The following is a 20,687-nucleotide window of genomic DNA, read 5'->3' as shown; positions in this document are numbered from 1 at the left end:
AAGTCCTGCCCAAACAATGGTGCCACCCCTATGCCTTTCACACGCCAGGTCCCAGCAGTGTAGGCTTGTTATAACAGTGGCCAGCAGATGGCAGTAAAGTGCGACAGGAAGGGGTCGCCGGTCCCTAGACTGCACAAAGGTACCCTATGGGCTAGAGGCAGCATGATCCCCATCACTGCGGGAGCACCCCTCCCTCACTCTCTGCCCTCACACACGGATCCCACAGAAGCCTGCAAGGGCCCCTTCTGGGGAACCTCATGGGAAATTAACCTGGTTGGGGATCCAAAAGGAGATTGTTCAAAGAGAAGAAAATCCCAAGAGCAGGAAAGATTAACATATTTTCAGGGAATTACAAGCAAAAACTGGAATGCCAGACGGCACGTGCGGTATGAGCTCCAGCACGTCAAGCGAGTCTTTCCAGCACAGACAAAACACCAGAAGGAAACAGACCCAAGTGTTAGCTGTGCTGAGATCTGGTGGCAGGATTGCTAGTGGGTTGTTTTATGCTTTCGAATTTTCAAAGTTTTCTACATGGAGCATGAATTCCATATATAATCAGAAAAAATGCAAAGGTTCAAAAAAGACAGGCAGGCAGAAATGGGTTCAGACAGATGGTGAAAGCACCACGGGGGCCTGGGGAGGGGGTGTATTACGCTCCAGTCTCACAAGCGGCCCCCCCAGCCACCCCTGGAAACACTCTGAGTAAAAACAGAGTGTGCCATCTCTGAGATCGTTCTTGGTGGGCGGCGTAGCAGGAGCTAAGTCGGATCCGGGTTGGCCCATGTGGAGAGCTCCAGTGTGGCTTGAGTGGAGGAAACCAATGGGAGAGTAGCTTGGATTTTACCCAGCCAGCACCAGGAAGCCTCTGAGACATCACCAGACTCCCACTAGAAAGAGCCCTCCATCTGCTGTGTGGAGAAATGCAGGGGGCAGGAACTGAGCCAGGGGGACCAGGTCAGGGCCTGACCAGGTAGACATTGTCAATGTCCACTTTTTGCATGACCTCAGCATGTAAGTTCCTATATGGTGAGAGGGCGGCTGCGACCAGATACCCATGAGCAACAGGAACCCGCTTAGATGGGCTACTGTCATGTTCCAGTTTAGGAGGAGATTCACTCACTTTTCAGAGGAAGACCCTGCATTTTGGCAGCCACCTTCAGGATCTGACCTCTCAGCCAAGGACAGTGACCCATCACCAGGCTGTCGTGTACAGCTGTGTAGGTTGCACACTGCACAGTTTTAGGGGTGCCATTCCCAACGGCCCCACGCACTACCTTGAACTCTATTCCAAGAGAAGAGGGTGCACACAGAAGACACTGAACTAACAGCCTCCTGCACTGCCCCAGGGGGAGCTCCATTCTGTTCCACTTCCTAGGCCCCGAATCAACGCCAAGCCCATGTCCAGTGCTGCCAAGGACAGGTGAAAATCCTCATTCCTAAGACAAATGAATGGCCCCCATCAACAGGGAGCTAGCCTGACTGTAGGACACCCTGAGTTCACTCTCTATGGAGACAAAGTACCATGGGACCTCAGAGAGTGAGGGGCTTAGTGACCCTGGGAGCACGAGCAAGGGTTCTTGGAAAAAGAGATGAAGTAACATTTCCGAGATTAATTTTCAATGCCGCACAACGTTTTGTAGATTGATGGATCCCCAAGAAACTGTTGAGGGAAGGGAAATACTGGACAGGGTGGGGGAGGCAGGGGAGGCAGGAAACACTCTTCACAATCACTCATCACAACTTGAGATCAGAGCACATTTTGGACAAAAGATGTAAGCTGCGGCAGATTTCACAACTGGAGCTGGTGGTTGCCGCCATTATAGGACCCAGGCAAGGCTTAGGAGAACGGAGTGCTGGGCCTCTGTGGGGAGGGCGGGGCCAACATGAAGGCTGGGCTGAGTCAGATGACTGCCCCAAAGAAGGCTGGGAAAATCCCCACCGCAGAAGGGAGAGCATCACAGTTGCCAGGGGCAACAGCTCTGCCTAGCTTTTCCATGCACTCAGCCCTTGACTCCCTCCTCCCCCTCCCAGCTGCAGAGGGTCCACAAAGAGGAAGGGAAAGCTGGGTACAGCCACCCTGGTCACTGCAGCCAGAGGGAGACCCACTGAGGCTGTCTGTGCTCCTTCTCTAGCGCCCACCAGAGGGGCTCTGAGCCCTGGGCCCTGCCGGCCTCCTTGGGGGATGCCCTGGACCACTACAGAGCCTTGGCACTGCTACTCACAGCGAGTTCAGGGACCGGAGGCCCTGGAAGGCATCGGGCGCAATCTCCGAGATCTGGTTGTTGCTCAAGTCTCTGCAAGGTGAACAGAGGAGAGACGGCGGCTGAATCTCTCAGTGGCCATCAAGTCCTGCCTGTCCCCACTACCTTCCAGATACCACAGGAGGGCAGGGGTTTCTTTGAAATTAGGAAAGAGAAGGGCCAGTTCCCCTATCCACCCGAAAAACCCACGACTGGCCACTATTTCCCTGTGCAATCCAAGGGTCATGCACGGGTGGGTACCCCAGCTTTCCCCTACACACACCCCTCACAGCCTCAACTGCTCCTATGGGTGCCCAAGCTGAAATGGTCAGCTCTGGTCACGTGCCAGACTCGGACTCAGCATCCTATTTAGGCCGCAAGACAGCCCTTCGAGGAGGTCGCACCACCACCATCCCCATGTCACAGATGAGCCTGGTAGGAAGGCCAGATGATGGCTTTGCTGGGGGCTCAGCCACGGCAGGCAGAGTCAGGACCTGCCCCGGGACTGTGGCCTGCCTGCTCCAGGCTCAGCCCCATGCTGACCCCCAGGAAACAGCAGGAGGCACTCACATCCTCCGAAGCTTTCTGTAGGGAGAGAAGGCTCCGGGGGGGATGGACTTGATCCCATTGAGCTCCAGGCGGCTGCAGAGAGAGAACACAGAGGAAGGACAAGGGCAGGTCACCCCACCCCTGCCGTCCCCCAAACCAGGCCCTTTGCCCGCCAGCCCCTGCTCCCACCCTCCATCTGGAGTAGGGGGGCTGGTGGCACAGGCAGAGAAAAGGGACAGGTTTTGGAGCTCCATTATCCCAGGCTGACATGGCTGAAAGGGGCTCACCAATGATGCTAATACTAAGAAACCAATTCTTTTTTTTTTTTTTTTTTTTGGCCGCACCACGGGGCTTACAGGATCTTAGTTCCCTGACCAGGGATCAAACCCGTGCCCCCTGAAGTGCAAGTGAGGAGTCTTAACCACTGGACCACCAGGGAAGTCCCTAAGAAACCAATTCTAGCAGACTCACCCAGCTGGGCTGGACAGATGGACCACAGAGGGATACCCCTCTCCAACCCTCCAGAGTTGCCAGCCTTGGGCAGACAACTCGGCCCAGCTGAGGCAAAGCACATCTTCTCCGTTTGCACTGAGGGGCCTCAAGACAAGCCTTGGGGTAGTGCCTGCACTGGCTCTTCACTGGCCCACCACAGCCTGGCCTGGCCAGAGGGATGCATCCCAGTGCCTGCCCTGCCTGTACTCACATCTCCGTCATGGTCTCGGGCAGGTTGGCGGGGATGGCGGTGAGGCCTTTGCCACGACAATCCACAATGCCATTGCTACAGGTGCACATGGCTGGGCAGGAGCCGGAGGAAAGGGTGCAGGAGGGCACGTGCCCCGCCTCCCCCTGGCCTGTGGAAACAGTGGGCTGTGACCTCAGGGGGCCTTGGGCCAGGACCTCCCTTCCCAGATACGGACTGCTGGATGGGGACAAGGTGCTTCTCTAGATGAGGATGAACCAGAGGAGCTCACCAAGGACCATGATGTAACTCTGCGGATGCCTGGTACATAGCAGGTATTTGTTTGCTGAACTTGAATCTGAACATAACTGTGCTACATGAGCATGTGATTTGCACGCTAGGAAATCCTACCCTCAGTTCTGAGGCTCCAGGTTCTAGTCCAAGTCACTCAACACTTCTGGCCTGAGTATGAAAAGGACCATGTTTACTGAGCGCTTACTCTGTGCCACATGCCATAATCTGTGCTGTACATGAAGTATCTCGTTGAATCCTACTGCAAAGAGCATGATATCATTGTGGCCACTTTACAGGTGAGAAAACTGAGTCCTCAACATTAGTTAATTAGGGCATAAAATTCACAAATCCTCAACATTAATTAATAGCACATGGAATCTCACCACATAGGTGGTGAGATCAGGGTGAAGCCCAGTGTCTGATGTTAAGGACCCACACTTTTTAAAACCGAGGTATCATCGGTTATACCAAGTGCACCATCGTAAGTGTATAGCTGGCTGCATTTCCACATGTGGGTACAGCCACAGAACCGCCCCGCCCCCGACATGGAATATTTCTATCACCCAAGAAGGTTCCCTCATGCTCCTTCCCTGAGGTAGCCGCTATTCTGAGATCTATCACCAAAGATTTGCTCTGCATGTTTGTGGACTTCACATAAAGGAAACCAGACAGCAGGCTCTCTTGCATCTGGCTTCTTGCACTCAACGTAAAATCTCCGAGATTTGCCCATGTTGTTGTGTAGTTTGTTCTTTTCTATTGCTGACTCATAGTCTATTGTATGGATGTGCCATCATTGGCTAATCCAGTCTCCTGTTGGTGGACATTTGGGCAATCTCCAAGTCTGGGATATTATGAAAAACACTGCTTGGATGTTCCTGGACGTGTGTTTGGCAGAACATGTGCACATACCTAGCAGTGGAGCCGCAGAATCACGTCTCACACACACCGCAGCCCTGAGCACGGCGGTGTTCGAACGCAGTCTCGGGGGCTGCCGGTGCTGAGGAGGAGGGGACAGCCCCCCCACCCCCGAGCCTCACCCTGAGGAGAGGAGGCCGAGCTCTGTGTGGCTGGCGGGCTCAGACCCACAGGCTTGGGAGGACTGGGCAGCCCCTAATCCTCTGTCACGGATCTGTGAGCCGGTCATTCACTCAGCAAACATTCCTTAAGCATCTCTCTCTGTGTCAAGTGTGAGCAAAGTACTGAGAAATGGCCAGAGAACACAACACACATACCCATGTTTTCACGGACTTTGCAATCAGTCTGTGTGGGACTCCCTCTGGGGCCAGGAAAGGCCCCCTGGGCCCTGCAGGTTGAGGAGGAGGAGGGAGCCGCAAGGTGGGGAGGATGTAACCAGCAGGGAAACAGCCTGCCAGGAGGCCAGGGTGGGAGGCACCTGCTCCCGGGAAGGGCAGAGGCAGGCACGACTGAGACACAACAGTGAGGAAGCCACCAGGCAGAGGAGGCCGAGATGACCTCATCCAGTCTCGCAGAGCTGGAGGGCAGTTTGGACTCTCCTAGGAGCACTGAAAGGCCAGGTAAGGACAAAGCAACAGTGACCAGCCCAAACCTGTGGCTCTCTTTAGGTCTTTCTAGCTGCAGTATGGAGATTGGAGGGGCCAGAAAGGAAGCGGGGTGGCCAGGCAGGAGGCTCTCCCAGGACCCCAGGTGGAAGATGGAGGTACGGACTCTGGAGTCCATTTCACTTCTAACCAAGGCTAGAAGGCCCAATTTAATGACTTTTCAAGATAGCAGGGGTGAGGCAATGGGGGATGGGAGAGGGGGTCATAGGAGGGGGCAAGGAGTGGGTGGAGCGAGGGGTGGGAGGCGAGGGCGGGAGCACTGGGTAGAAGCAAAGAAGCAAAAGGGAGACATTGGGTAGAAGGGATGGGACAGGAGAGAAGTGATGGGTAGGGGACAGGAGGAGAAATGCAGGGGAGGCAAGAGGTGATGTGGAGACAGAGGTGACAGGAGAGACAACGGATGGGGAAGGAGAACAGTGAGGACAGGACACAACGAGTAGGGACAGGAGGGAACACGGGCGAGGGTAGGAGATGGGGAGATGTCCTCACCCCATCCATGGATGAGGACAGGAGGTCACGGGAGGGCCAGACGTTAACGCGTGCTGACTGGAGGTTAGTGGGAGGGAACAGGAGGTGGGGCAGGGGGCAGGCGAAGGGCCGCCGAGAGCCCCAGCAGGGCCTGCACCCACCTGAGCAGCTGAACTCACTCTTCTGGACCTCGGCCACGTTGAGGCCGCGCAGGCTGGCAGGGCCCGAGCACTGGGTGAAGAGCCCGATGGTTGGCCGCTGCCTCAGCCACTGGGAGAGCCAGGCCAGGCGGCAGTCGCAGAACAGGTGGTTGGAGTGCAGGCGGCTGCGGGGGGAGGGAGGAGACAGGGTGGCTCACGACCCACCTGGGCCCCCAGCCCCTGGCCGCACCCTGGGAGCCCCTTCGCCCACGGGGCAGGGGGCCGGCCTACACCCAGTCAGCTGCGCGGCTCAGCCCCGACTTGGGGGTTATCTGCAGCAGCGGGAAACCTCCCAGCAGCTGCCCCTTCCCTCCCAGCGGGCTCGGCGGGTGAGAGGGGGCACCCCTTTGGCTGGAGTGTGCCCAGTGAAGATGCATCTCACTGAGCTCACGTAGACCCACTGCCCAAATCACTTAACTCATCTTCAAACACAAAAACAAATCATTTGTTGTCCAAGGAAAACATCAACTATAAACGACATTCGACATCCTTCCGTTGTAGCTCACCTCCCCCTCCCCCAACTCCACTCAGCCCCCGCCCTGAGGTGGCCTCCGGGGTGCAGAGGAGGCCGAGCTCCTTCCCCTCCGCCCCCAGCACCTCCCCTGCTCGGCACTGTGCTCTCGGCCGCCCCGGGCTGACTCACAAGGTGCGCAGCTTGGGCATGTGGTTGAAGCTGGACACAGGGATGGTGGTGATGCTGTTGTTGTTCAGAGTCCTGAAAGAGGGAAGCCAGAGTCACTGAGCATCGCCCAGCAGTAAGCTGCGTGGGAAGGAGGGGCACAGCTTCTCCCTCACACTGTGGCTCACAGTCCACCCTCGAGGTGACCAGCCCTGGGCTGGACCCGGGGGCTACGCCGGAGAACCACCCTCAGGGAGAGCCCTGAGCTGGGACAGTGATGAAGAGGCAGCTGCACCACAGACCCCCAGGCTGGTAGGACGGGGGAGGGGGGGGCCACAGAGGTGAGGATGGGTGCAGGCTCGGGCTGGCCTGGAAGAAAGCGTGGGGTCTGGACAGACGGAGGGAGAAAGGCGAGGCACTGCAGCCTTGTGTGTCTCCAGAGAGACACAGCCACTCGCCCTGGGCTTCATCACGAGCAGCTGAAGCCTGGGTCACGCTGCCACAGGCATGAACCCAGGAGTACACGCCCTTCCGTCCTTAGCGACAAGACTAGGAGAGCAGAGAGCAGGCCTCTGCCCTGGGCCTGGCACCCACCTCCCAGGCCTCCCGCCTCCTGTGGGGCTTCCCAGCCCGAACGCCAGCTGCCTGGGCCTCAGCGCCCGTGATAGCCAGCTCTCCTGCCTCTGTTTCCCTTCCTATGTTTCACTTACAGCACTTCCAGCCCCCGCAGAGCCCGGAAAGCTCCTTCCTCAATGCAGCTGATCTGGTTCTTGTCCAGCTGTCTGTGAAGCAAAGGAAGGTTATAGAGAGGATGGCACGTTGCCTACAGCGGGGAGGTCCAGACATTTTGATCAACCACCGCATTAGTTTAAAAAAAAAAAAGACCTGACCCCAATCATTTGTCCAGTACATATGTGTTGATCCAAATAGTAAATGTTAATAAAAGCTTAAATTCTTTCTTATGTTTAGTTAAAACAGTAAGTATAAATAAGTTATATTATACTCCTCTCCCCAATCTTGCATATTTCCTGGGGAGCAGGCACTGCCCCCACTTTGAAGACCACCTAGAGGGTGCTTGCTGGTGGCTGTAAAATCAGAGTCTGTCACAGGAGCCATGGCAGCCACAGCCGGCAAACAGATTTCAGCCTGAGTGCCAAGTGAGACCAACTCACAGTGGCTACCTGACTGCTGCTCCCAGAATAAACTGAAGCTGTGATTGGGCTCCTTGGGAAAGAATGCGGTGATCAATTACCAATGTCTACTACAGGCACGAGGGTCAGGGAGTGACAAACGTGCCAGGCATTTGCCATCACTATGGCAGTCAGACCTGGGGTGGGGTGGAGTGTAAGCCTGGACCAGAATAAATTTGAGTAATAGAAATAAACCATTATATTTAAATAACATTCGGCTTCCCTGGTGGCACAGTGGTTAAGAGTCCGCCTGCCAATGCAGGGGACATGGGTTCAAGCCCTGGTCTGGGAAGATCCCACATGCTGTGGAGCAACTAAGCCCGTGCACCACAACTACTGAGCCCACATGCCACAACTACTGAAGCCTGTGTGCCTAGAGCCTGTGTTCTGCAACAAGAGAAGCCACTGCAGCGAGAGGCCTGGGCACTGCAACGAAGAGTAGCCCCTGCTCATCGCAACTAGAGAAAAGCCCGCGTGCAATGCAGAAGACCCAATGCAGCCAAAAATAAAATAAAATAAATAAATTTTAAAAAATAACATTCAACAAAGTGTATTTATTTCCATATCTCATTTAAACCTCAGAGCAAGCTTGTGAGATAAATATGATGTCCCCATTTTGCAAAACAATATATAGAGGCTCAGTGAAGTTAGCTGGCTTGCAGCGGCTTATACAATATGGACCTGTAAAAAAACATTCAGACCCAGCTCTCCCCACACACTGGAGGGTAAGGGCACAGAGACTGTCCATTGCAATGGAACAAGAACATCACCCAAGCACCCCACAGTTCATGACACTCCCTTCAACCTGGCCCCCAAAGGATGCCTGTTTCCTCCAGCCCCAGACTGTTCCAGAAGACCATGCTGGCACGAGCCATCTCAGAGCCCAGACCAGCTCCTTGGCTGCCTGGACCACAGGGCTTGGGGAGACCCATAAGGATGCTGACAGGGGTGGCCCGACAGTCCCCAAGCCCCTCTCCCTCCCAGGCCCATACTCACAAATTTTTGAGGTCTGTGGCTCCACGAAAAGCCTTTCTGGGGATGGCTTGGATGGTGTTCTCACTCAGGTCCCTGCGAGGACAAAGCCAGAGGGAGAACACCGTCAGAAAAGATTTCTCCAGAGTGCCCTGATGAGTCAGGGAGGTCAAGAAGGCCAGACAGTGCCCAGACCAGACACAGCTGTATCCCAGCACCTGGGACAGTGCTTGGCATGCAAAGATCATTTGTCAAATGAATGAATGAGTGAATAAATGAGCTGGAACTCGGTCCCCAGCCACCTCCCCTTCTCTGGGCAGAGGGGTTGCAGCTGGGGGGTGCAGCCTGGGGCAGCAGGGATCAGCTCTGCCAGCCCCCAAGTCTGCCCACCAGACCCACCAGGGTCAGCTCAGCCCCCAAGGCATCGTCCAGGGCTGCAGAGGAGCAAGCAAAGAAGGAGCTTCTCGACGGGGCCCACGGCTGCCCTGAGACCTGTGGCGAGTCTACCTACCGTTCCTGATCTGTTTTACTGATCAGGAATGGAGGCTTCAGAAGAAGGCACAGCTGGACCCCAGATAACCCAGCCAGTAGGTGGCCCACCAGGTTGTGAACTCCAGGCCGGGTCTGACTCCAGACCCCATGGTCTCGGGGACTGCAGGGGGCAGGGCTGCCACTGAGCCTGGATCCACACGGGGCACTGAGCGTGCTGGCCTAGGGACTGCCGTGCTGCATCCCTGCCCTGGGGCTTGGAGGGCAGGGACCTCGGAGGACTCCATCATCTCCCCATTATTAAAGTCCTGAAGTGAGGGGGGAGGCGTTGCAGGGACTCAGCAACTCAGCTTCTGCTCCCCAGCAGGATTGGGCCTCAGGCACCCGTCCACCTGCCTCTCCTCCCTCTCTCAATCCTCACTGCGGACTTTTACAAGCGCCCCTTTGCTTCCCACCGCGCTGATAACAACCGCCCCCCAACGCCTGCACCGCCCAGCGCGTCACAAGTGTGAGCGCGCCTAAGCCTCGCACTAACCATGGGGCAAATACTACTGCCGTCCCCCTTTCACAAAGGACGAGAGGGAGGCTCAGGGAAGTTACACAGCTTTTTTGAGGGAACACTGGAGGGTGGCGGCTCCAGAATCTGACACTGGCAGTCAGGTTCCAGAGCCTCCCCTCGCACAGCAGCCCTGGGAGGAACTGCGACCTCAGAGGGTCGGGGCTGCCTGTCCCCACGTGGGACGGGCAGTTCTGCAGACCCCGGACCCTCCTCCTGGGCCAGGCCCACGGGGCTTTGACCATCTCCATCCCTTCAACCATTCACCCCACGGGCCTCAGGGTTCACCCCAAACCTGAGAACACAGCCCACAGGGCCACTCAGTGCACTGTCCCCTGAGCTGCGGGAACCGCTCCCCTCTGCCTGGGTTTTTCTGCTGAGACAACAAAACAGAAGCATCGCAGCAGAGCGCATGGGGCCCTGACCTCAGAAAGGCAGGTTCGAATCCCGGTTCCCCACCTCCTGGCTGTGCATCTGTGGCTCAGCCTTTCCCTCCTGAGCCCCAGTTTCCTTGTGTGCAAAGCAGGGGAATACAAGCCTTGCAAGGCCTGCCCCGCAAACCGCCCAAAACCCTGCCCCCTGCACAGAGTGTAAGCCAACCTCTGTGAGCTCCCTCCCCTCCAAACCCCGACCCCTCCTGTCCCCCAGCTGCCTAACCGGCCCCAAGCACCTGTGGTCCAAAAGGGCTTTGTCACCATCACACCCCCTGTTCCCTGCTCCGTCTCTCCTTGAAGGAAGGCGTCTCAAGCCTGTGACACAGCCTCTCCTCTCTCTCCTCCAAAACTACATTCCCGCTGTGTCTGGCCTCACTATAACAGGCCTGTGCCTGTCCCTTAACGTGGCAGCAGCTTCTCCGCCCTCTCCCCCCCGGCCTCCCAGGTTTCAGAAAGATGGAGGGTGCCCAGGAGTGGGGACCTCTGGTAGCACCCTCATCTCAGCCCTAGCTAGCAGTTCGCCCTTCAGCCAAGCCTGGGAGGAAACTCTGGGCTGACAACTCGCAACCATTATTCCGTTTAATCCTCACTACAATCCTGCAAGGAAGGTTTCTCTCTTGTATCGACTAGTTTATTGATTTAGGCCAACCTTGTTCCAGAAAGGCTTTAAGGTGACTTACAGGGATTTATAAAACAGCAAGAGAGCAGGAGTAAAAAGTAGGGCAAAGAAAAGACAAATCAATATCGGACACCGAGCATGCAGCACCACGTGATCCACACAGCTGCCTGGTCGGGACAGGGGGTAGGTTCTAAGCTTTCTGAGAGCTGATGCGAAAAGGGAAACCTGGTCAGTTAACTGCATCCCCGATAGATGTATAAATTCAAAAGAACCAGTTTCTTGGGATTAGAGCTGTTTTGGGCACTGAGACAAGAATTTCTCCAGGGGTCTTTATAAAAAATGACTGCGTGTCCTCATCAATAACGCTAGATCCTTATAATAAATGGGTTTCAAGTGTCTGTTTCTTATAATAACATCACATCAAAGTATGATTCAGGCAGAGCAATTCTGTAAGGATGCACACCGGGAGCTAAGCGGGGAAGGGAGGGGCAGGAACGGTCTGTCAAAGGCAGGACGCATCGAGCCCGGCATGATCCAGGAGTAGCTGAGAGCAGGAGGTGCTGGGAAGAGAGCGTTGGCAGGAAGAAGCCTCGCAGTCCAGAGAAGGCGGCAGGTGAGACCAGAGAGGGGTGTGATCTGATGGCCTTTTAGACACGGCTCTGGGGCACCAAAGCTTATAGAGAAAAGACGCTGCCCCCAGTGGACACCAAGTGCCAATTATTGAGGTGAGGGTCCAGGGATGGGTGTGGATCCACCAGGGCCAGGCCACAGTAGTGAGCCGGTGCTCACACTGTTAAAATGAGTAAAGGAAACTGAATTTGAGACCTTAAAGAGGCCAGCCTCTAGACCAGAGGGAAACAGGTGAGCCTTGGAAGGCGGAGGAAAATGCAGAGTGCTGACAGCAGAGAGGGTGGTGGAGAGAGCCCGAACTCTGCAACGGAAGGGTCTACGTTCAGTTCCTGCTTCTGCCATTTACAGCAGAAGTTACACACCTGAGAGCTTCAATTTCCCTATTTGTAATATGGGGATTAAAATATCTACCACGCAGGGCTTTGAAGAAGATTAAGAGGGTTCATGTAAATATTTATGCTTCTGTTCTAGTACCTCCATTTGGCAATATTTAAGAAATGCTGGGGACTTCTTTGATGGTCCAATGGTTAAGACTTTGCCTTCGAATGCAGCGGGTGCAGGTTCGATCCCTGTTCGGGGGGGGCTAAGATCCCACATGACTCGGGGCCAAAAAACCAAAACATAAAACAGAAGCAGTATTGTAACAAATTCAATAAAGACTTTTTAAATGGTCCACATTTTAAAAAATCTTTTAAAAAAATAAATAAAACTCTTAAGAAAAAAAAGAAATGCGGGCTTTTGTCCAGCCTTAATTAAGCACAGTCCGCCTATCCCTTTGCTAAGGTTCTGACTGTTGTCTCCAGTTATCTCACTAGGGGGCGCCAGAAGCCTTCCCCGGACTTGGATGCTTGCTCAGCCATTTGGCAAACCCAAACAAAGCTATTCTTTTTTTTGCCCCGTTGATCCCCTACCTGGTCAACAACTGTCTTGTCTTTCCCAAACCTCTTTGAAATAAAGTTTCTCGTATCCATTTTCACCAGGTTGGCATGCAAACTTCAAATGTACCACCTACAACTTTTCTCATCATATTTTCCCAGGCCCTGAGCCTCCTTTTTCTCCCTGAAACTTGATCGATGTTGCCCTATTCTTCTCCCTCGGTGACCTTGTCAGAGACCCTGAAGTGAGGTGCGTGGCCTAGGGTGTGTCAGGGCAGAATGAGATACACTGAGACAGGCCATCCTGGAAGAGGGAGGGCTCTGGAGCTGGAAGGACAACCCAAAACCCGGAGCAGCTGGTGGCCCGATCCTGGCCAGGGGGAAGCACAGGGCACAGAGCCACAGGGCGGACAGCAGCTCAGAAGGACGCCTCAGGCAGGCCAGCGAGAAGCAGATTCAAGAGCAAGGATGCAGCAACCAGTCAAGGGACCGGCTGGGGACAGATTCTACGGGAAAGGATAAGGTCCTAGATTTCTGACACGCTCCCAGGGGATACAGAGGCTGCTGGTCCAGGAAGCACACACTGAGAGGCCAGGGCATAGAGGAGAATGCCCACAGCTGAGTGTCACCCTGGAGACTTGGGTTCAACAAGCCCTGTCTCACCCACTTAAATCATGTGGTCTTGGGTGAGTCACTAATCTCTCTGGCCTCAGTTTTCTCATCTGCAAAATGGGGGTGAGAAGTGGTACCTGCCTTGCAGGCTCTGATGTGATAGGCACTGGGTGCTCTCGCCCCTGCCCATGACACCACATGTGCTGCCGTTCCTTCATTGCCTCGAATCCCTCCTGCCACAGGACCTCTGCACTTCCGTTCCCTCTGCCGAGACTATCCTTCCTCCACTCTTGAGGAGGAATGGTAACTCCTACTCATCCTTCACATCTCAGTCTACAGACACGTCCTCTGACAGCTCCCTCTGCTGCAGGCTCCCAGGGTCCCGACGCTTTCTCTTCTCAGCACTAATCCAGGTTTATAATGAAATATTTGTTTACTGGATGTAATAAAATACTGATTTTTGGTTAACATCCATCTCTGCTTCCAGGCAGTCCCTGGACACCTGGTGCGTTGCAGAGGCTCAGTGATTTTTAGCTGAACTGAACTAAAGTGGATCCTCCCATGATTCTCTTGCTCCAATCCCTCTGCATTTTCCGGATTAAAGCAAGGAGTTAGGACAGGCCATGTGACTGAGAGGGAGAATCCGGGGCTTGGGGCAGGATGGCTGGTTCTGTGTGAACTTCGTGAGGCCAGACCTCTTCCCCGTGCGCTGGGTATGGTTGTACTTGCTCTGCCTAACACTCACCCAACGAGTGAGGGCTCTGACGGGGGCTGGGGGGAGAAGCACTTGTTGCCACCGGTGTTATAATCAACCCTGCCCTTCCCCTCACCCATCCTTTCGGAACTACAATAATCACCCTCCATGGCTCTGAGGTGGTCCCAGCAGCATGAGCAGAGAGGTGGGGGAGCCTCTGAGGAAGGTAAGTGACTCTCCCAGGACCCACAGGAGGACAGGGAGCTGGAGCCCCTGGGGTCCACCCGGGGGACTCGAGGTAAGGGTGCTGCAGGCAAAGATCCCCCTGCCTGAATCCCACCACCCAAGATCAAGGGCCCTGAGACGTGAGCTGCTGCCAGCACCTCCAGCCCCGGGGTCTGGGACACCCCCAATGACCCCAGCTGGGTCCCCCTTCCCTGAAGAGAAGGGGGTAGCAAGCCCGCAGCCTGGCTTGGGCACCGCCCCTCCTCCTGCACACTGCCCATCCCTCCAGCCTCTGCCAGGGCTGGGACAGGCAGGGGCTAGAAAGCCGAGGTCGGGACCCCATGTTCTCTCTGCTAATCCCCCTTCACGCTCTAACCAGATTGGGTCCTGCTGGCAGACCGGCCTGAGGGAATCAGCACAGGGGGCGTGTCCAGCCAGGGATGCTGGGCACCAGCCAGAGCCAGACTCAGCATGGGCTCCTGCCCCTCCCTGCCGGCCCCAATGCGGAGCTGGGGGCCTGATCTGTCTGCCTTTCAAGCCACACGGAGGCTCTGGGCAACCTGGCCTGTTCCCTCGCCCGCTGGTTACCCTGTGCTCGCCCAGAATGGGGCTGGAGGAAACCAGGGCAGCCCGACTATTCCAGGACACCTCCCCCAGGGCTCCCTTAGCGGATTAAGGACTTGGGCCTTGGGCCTTGAAGCCGGCCACGTACCTCCCCATCGAGGGACCTCATGGCAGTTTCCTAACGCCTTGAGCCTCAGTCTCCTCCTCAGTAAAGTGGGAATGATCGTGGGGTCATGGGGCTTAACTGAGGCTGTGTGTGGTGCTCTTGGCCGGGATTGGCAGAGTCAGCTGCCACTACTAATTGTCTTCATGGGCCTCAGGGCTGGGGGGCCAGGGAGGGTCAGGGTTGAAAAATCCAGCTCTTGGAATCAGGGGGATGAGGCTGGAGGCTGGCTCTGCCACCAGCCCGCTGTGTGATCCCGGGCACGACCGGCGGTTAGTTCCCAGCCCCTGGGTCTCCCCTTCCAACAGCACTACCTCCCAGTGAGGTCGGGAGGATTAAATCACACACGGGTGGGCCCAGCTCCGGGCGGCCTCCCTCATGCTGCTGCGGCTGCGAAGTGCCGCCCAAGGACCCTCAGCTGGTGACTCAGCACCCACGTCTCTGGCACCTGAACCAGCAGCAGCAGAGCCACCTGGGAGTTTTAGAAATATGAACTTTCTAGCCCCACCTACTAAATCAGAATCTGCATTTTAGTAAGATCCCCCCAGGTGATTCATATGCATATTAAAGTTTGAAAAGTGCTGGGACTTCCCTGGTGGCGCAGTGGTTAAGAAACCACCAGCCAATGCAGGGGACACGGGTTCGAGCCCTGGTCCGGGAAGATCCCACGTGCCGTGGAGCAACTAAGTCCGTGCGCCACAACTACTGAGCCTGCGCTCTAGAGCCCGCGAGCCACAACTACTGAGTGCATGTGCCACAACTACTGAAGCCTGCGCGCCTAGAGCCCGTGCTCCGCAACAAGAGAAGCCACCGCAATGAAAAGCCCACGCACCGCAACTAGAGAAAAGCCCGCACGCAGTAAAATAAATAAATAAATAATTTTTTAAAAAGAAAAGTGTTGCATCTGACAGAGGGAAGCTTAAAACTCTTCCTGTCCCCAGCTAGGGCTAAAGCAAAGGGGTTGTAGCCCCTGTACCCGCCAGCTTTTCAAAGCCAGGGGCAGAGGAGACAACTCCCACTCCTTAGGGGGCGGGATGGGAGGAGACTTGGACACAGATACCCGCACTGGGTGGAGAGAGGGAAGAGCAGCCTCTGACGTCACCTGCGGCATGCCACTGCCCACCTCCATGGGGAACAGAGGAGGTGCTCACCAGAGGCAGGGCAGTGACAGCCACGACATTAGCACCACCGCCCTCCGTACATTCCTGCTGGGGTTGAGGCAGGGGGACGCTGCCTGAGAGGCACTCAGCTCCTCCATGCCAACAGGAACCTGAGCTCCAGCTCAGGGCCCCAGCCAGGGGCTGGGAGAGAGCCCCAGGGGGCTGCTCTGTACCCCAGGTCCCTGCTGCAGGATGCACCCCAGGGCTGGGATGCCAGGTGCACACCCGCATCTAAGGTGCTCCTGGGATCTGGCAGGACCATCCCTCCTTTGTCTCTGCCTATCCTTCAAGCCTCCCCTCAAATCCTACCCTTCCCACCCAGGAGGGAAATTAGTTCTGCAATTACCCCTCCCCGCCCAGGCTCCCCAGCCCACGGACAATATTCAGGGGCCCCAGATCTACCCTCCGTGGGTATGTGGCATGTGCGTGCACCTGTCTCCAAGTGACCTTCAAGGCGGGTTCCTGAGAGACATTTGGTGATAAGGACCTGAACCCTTTGTGCCTGGGCTCCAACCTCAAGGTAACGACTGGGACTTTGTCATTCATAAATCTCAGGTGCTCCCAGGAGAGCAAACTGAAAGCTTATCAGGGGCTGATTCTCAGTGTGGATGAGTTTGTTTCATCAACTCCAGAAGTCAAGTTTGGGTCGGGGGAAGGGGGAGAGTGCAGAAGAGACCAGGGAGTAGTGTCAAAGGACAGGCTGGTGGCGGGGTGAAGGGGGAACTGGTCCCACCATCCACAGCCTAGTTTCCTTTGATCTTGGGCCCTGCTCCCCTGCTGTTGTCAAAACAGAGGAAAGACACCCGCACCCCACCTGGCAGCTGCCTCTGTCTTCTCCTAAGGCTGCACTAAGTAGCCAGTTCCCCTTGCTAATCCTTGTGCTCCCCAATCCCCTCTCCTCTCCTCCCGAGGGCCAGAGTCAGGCTAGCTAGGATAAATGGCGGGGGCCATCAGATAAGCCTGTGTCCCCCAAAGGAGCCTCAGTGAGGGGAGGGTGAGGCACTGGCTGGGCAGTAGCTGGTCTGGGAGGGGAGTCAGGCGACCTGGGTTCAAAAGCAAGCTCAGAATCAACTGGCTGCCTCTTTGCACCTCAGTTTCCTCATCTGTAACAAGCTTATGATGGGCAAACAGACAAAGGTACGTGAATGTATCCCGAAGACTGTCTGGCACACAGTAGGTGGCAATCGTGTTGCCGCCAAGGCTTCAAACCACCCCTACTAATTGCTGGGTGGTCCAGCTCTGACCCCTCTCCTTCTCCACCCCTCTCCTCCTAAGGTGGTTACGACATTCATGGAATTAAAGCTCACGCATGCTCTGTGAGGCCTTGAGATTTTAAAAAGTGTTAAACACCCAATATTTTCCCAAGGAACTCCTGATGTCCAAACTCCCGTAGGTAATTTTGGAGGCTCACACCATAGATGGTGGGGTTGGAGCTTTGCAGGAAAAATGGGTTGCTCCAAGCTACCAGTGCACGCCAGGCACCGTCAGCAGGAGAGATGCCCTTCCTCTCCTGTCCACCACACCACCCCAAAGCCACACACCCTCCTGTGGCCAGCCCCCCTCCCTCTAGACCCACGGAGTTAATGTTGCAGAAACCTCATTAGGAAGAGACATTAAGGAGCCCTGGATCGTGGCGCCATAAAACCAGCCTGGGTAACATTTCTGTGAATTGGGCTGTTTGTCATGCAGCTACCGAGCATCACTGCAATCAATTCCCACAATAGAGATATCAGAGGAGATGCACGCACCCCACAAAGCAACCACAGAGCCCTGCCAAGGAAAGCTGCTCAGAGGCTGGAGTCCCATGCAGGAGTGAGTGGCTCAAGGACAAACAGGAAACAAACCAGAAGGCACAGGTCCCAGCCACCATGGCAAGAACAAAATAACGGCAATCGGGCAAATGAAGAAGGTGGGGGAATGCAAGCCCCTCTTAATTTGAGTGCCGGGCAAGGCCTTCCCTATAATCAACCACCATGCACTGAGCCCCCAAGAAGCCCCAGGCATTCTGCTGAGTCCTGAGCAGGGATGCACTGGGGGAGACAAGGCTCTTGTCCCAGACACATTTGAGTTGTTAGGACCAATAACTTCAGAGATTCCCAGCCCAGGCACACAGTGGGGAAGGGGCAGGGGGGTTCAGCAGGAGAAAGAATCAAGATATAGAGGAAAGAACATGAGCTCTGGAGCCAAACAACCCTGGGTTTGATTCCAAGCTCCACCATGTACTGCCTGTGTGACCTTGGGAAGTTACTCAACCTCTCTGAATCTGGTTGCTCACGTGTAAAGGAGAGTTCACCACAGCTCCCTCTTGCTGGGTTATATAGTGAGGATTAGATACTACATGTGCCATTTAAATAAAGCACAAAAATAGGCAAAACGAATCTATGCTGTTAGGAATCAGGATCGCGGTTACTGGTGTGAGGGGATTAATGACGGGAAGGAGGTACAAGAGGCTTCTGGGTGCTCGTGATGTTTTCATTCTTGATCTCTTGCTGGTTATATGGGTGTGTTCACTTTGTGAAAATTCAGCGAGTTATATATATGAAAATACATAACACATGTACAGAAATTTGCACTTTCCTGAATATATGTTATACTTCAATGAAAAGTTTTTAAAAACAACATATAAACCACTGATTCCAGTGCGTGGTGCTTTGAAGGCACTCAACAAATGCTAATGTCCTGCCTCCCTGATCCTCCCCAGAGGAGACAAAGGTGGAAAAAATCTCTGAGGTGACCAACACCCAAAGAACTGGGGCTCACAATTCTAAGCGGTGGGGAAATCCCCAGGCTGAGAGGACACTGCACAGAGGGCAGCATGGCAGAAACAGTGCCCACCCCAAAGTGATGAAGGACTGGGAATCAACATCAAACAGACAAGGAGGTGGGAAAGCAGGCCCTGTGGGCACGTGAGCATTTTGACTGTGCCGGGTGAGATGCTGTATCCCAGGGTAGGACAGCATCTGTCTCCGTTGCAGCAGTTCATGTCTGCTTACACATCTCCCTGAAGAGCAGGTACAGTGCCCTGCTCCAGGATGAGACCTCAGGGTCCAGTGGGATGGGCTGAGATGCTGACGTTGGAGGAGCGATGACCTTGGGGCCCCGCCAGGCAGGCCTGGGGCCTGGGCCAACAGAAGAGCCTTCAGAGCTGGTCTGGATTCCTTCTTTGCCTTGTTTCAGGAAGGAATTAAGGCAGTTTTAGGGATACATTATAAAATGGAGTAAGATAACAGGAACCAGAGGAAGAGTTAAAAAAAAAAAAAGAAGACAAAAATGAGTAGACATATCAAACAAGAGGGAGAAGTACACCCTACAAAAGCCTTTGCATCTGCTACATATGGGCCTGGGCTTCTCCCAGCCTAGGAGGATGTGGAGACTGTTGTGCATACAATTCACCAAGTCCACAGATGAAAACAAGCTTGGGGGAGAGGCATGGCCTTTCCTGGTTCTAAAACCAAGCATAGAGGACTTCCCTGGTGGCGCAGTGGTTAAGAATCCACCTGCCAATGCAGGGGACACGGGTTCGAGCCCTGGTCCAGGAGGATCCCACATGCCGCGGAGCAGCTAAGCCCGTGCGCCACAACTACTGAGCCTGCACACCTAGAGCCCGTGCTCCGCAACAAGAGAAGCCACTGCAATGAGAAGTTCGTTCACCTCAACCAAGAGTAGCCCCCGCTCGCTGCAACTAGAGAAAGCCCTCGCTCAGCAACAAAGAGCAAATGCAGCCAATAAATAAATAAATAAACGTTTAAAATAAATAAATAAATAAAACCAAGCATGGAGGCTTCATACGGGTCCCATCAAGGGGCAGCAGCAGAACAGAAAAGCAGGACATTTCCCAGCATCCCCAAAGGAGGCTCAAGGATATGGGGTTGCCTCCTTCTGAGTCAGTTCCCCAGAAGCCGAGTCACAGACCAGCCAGTTCTCCAAAGGGCCCATTTGCTAAATTTCTTTTGTTTCCTTTACCAATTTGGTTTTAGTTGGGTTGTTTCCCATTTGTCTTCACAAAGGCCTTTTAGGGGCTGTTGGGTTTCCCTGCCCCAGCTCCTTGCGGTCACAGGGAGAGACTGGGGCTGGGCTCACTGTGGTTCAAACACCAGGAGCGGGGCCAGAGACAAATGGACCAGTCCTGAAAATACTATCATAAAGGCGAAACGCAAACCAGTCGACTCACGCAAAGTAGTTTAAAAAAAGTTAAGTTGGGCTTCCCTGGTGGCGCAGTGGTTGAGAGTCCGCCTGCCGATGCAGGGGACACGGGTTCGTGCCCCGGTCCAGGAAGATCCCACATGCCGCGGAGCGGCTAGACCCGTGAGCCATGGCCGCTGAGCCTGCACGTCCGGAGCCTGTGCTCCGCAACGGGAGAGGCCACAACAGTGAGAGGCCCGCGTACCGCAAAAAAAAAAAAGTAAGTCAATTTGATGAATTGGTCATTTGACAAACTGGCCATTCAGTGAATTGACTTTTGGCAAATTGGCTTTTAGCAAAATGACATTTGGTAAATTGGTCTGCTTCTGACACAGCAGTGTGTTTCACAGGGCAATTACTTATACTCTGCCAGTCCAGGCTAATGGCCTGGGATCAGAGCTCAGGAGAAGTCGTTCTGCAGACAAGTCAACCCCACCCCATGCGCTGCTCTCCACTGGCCTGCCTTGAGCCAGGGTGGATTTTAGAATATTTTGAGGGATGCATGCACGCAGACCATCCTTCATTCGTATCATTTTTCTCAGTTAAGTTCATCCAGCTCTGAGGGCAGACTCTGGGTTGTCCCTCATAAGGACCCGGGAGTGGTATGGGCAGGATTCAATGTGGTTTGGGAAGAGAAAGACCCAGGCACAGGGGCAACAGGACTGGGTAAGTAGAATCCAAGCTGCACCCAGG

At 54.8% G+C, this 20,687-nt stretch overlaps 1 protein-coding gene across 1 annotated transcript in view; it reads right to left on the bottom strand.

Annotated features, from left to right (window-relative positions):
• Positions 1-20,687, bottom strand: part of SLIT1 (slit guidance ligand 1) — a gene marked incomplete at both ends in the record, with an annotated part of 170,847 nt that overhangs the window by 48,008 nt on the left and 102,152 nt on the right. The window contains 7 exons of the mRNA XM_081243020.1: positions 2,223-2,294; positions 2,811-2,882; positions 3,493-3,640; positions 5,972-6,135; positions 6,654-6,725; positions 7,340-7,411; positions 8,816-8,887. Of these exons, the coding sequence (XP_081099146.1) occupies positions 2,223-2,294; positions 2,811-2,882; positions 3,493-3,640; positions 5,972-6,135; positions 6,654-6,725; positions 7,340-7,411; positions 8,816-8,887 (672 nt within the window). The remainder of the gene's footprint in view (positions 1-2,222; positions 2,295-2,810; positions 2,883-3,492; positions 3,641-5,971; positions 6,136-6,653; positions 6,726-7,339; positions 7,412-8,815; positions 8,888-20,687) is intronic.

This window comes from Mesoplodon bidens (genome assembly GCF_964165515.1).
Source record: "Mesoplodon bidens genome assembly, chromosome: 1".
Taxonomy (NCBI): domain Eukaryota; kingdom Metazoa; phylum Chordata; class Mammalia; order Artiodactyla; family Ziphiidae; genus Mesoplodon; species Mesoplodon bidens.
Note: the sequence above shows the minus strand (reverse complement) of the source record. Positions and strands in the feature narration are given on the sequence as shown.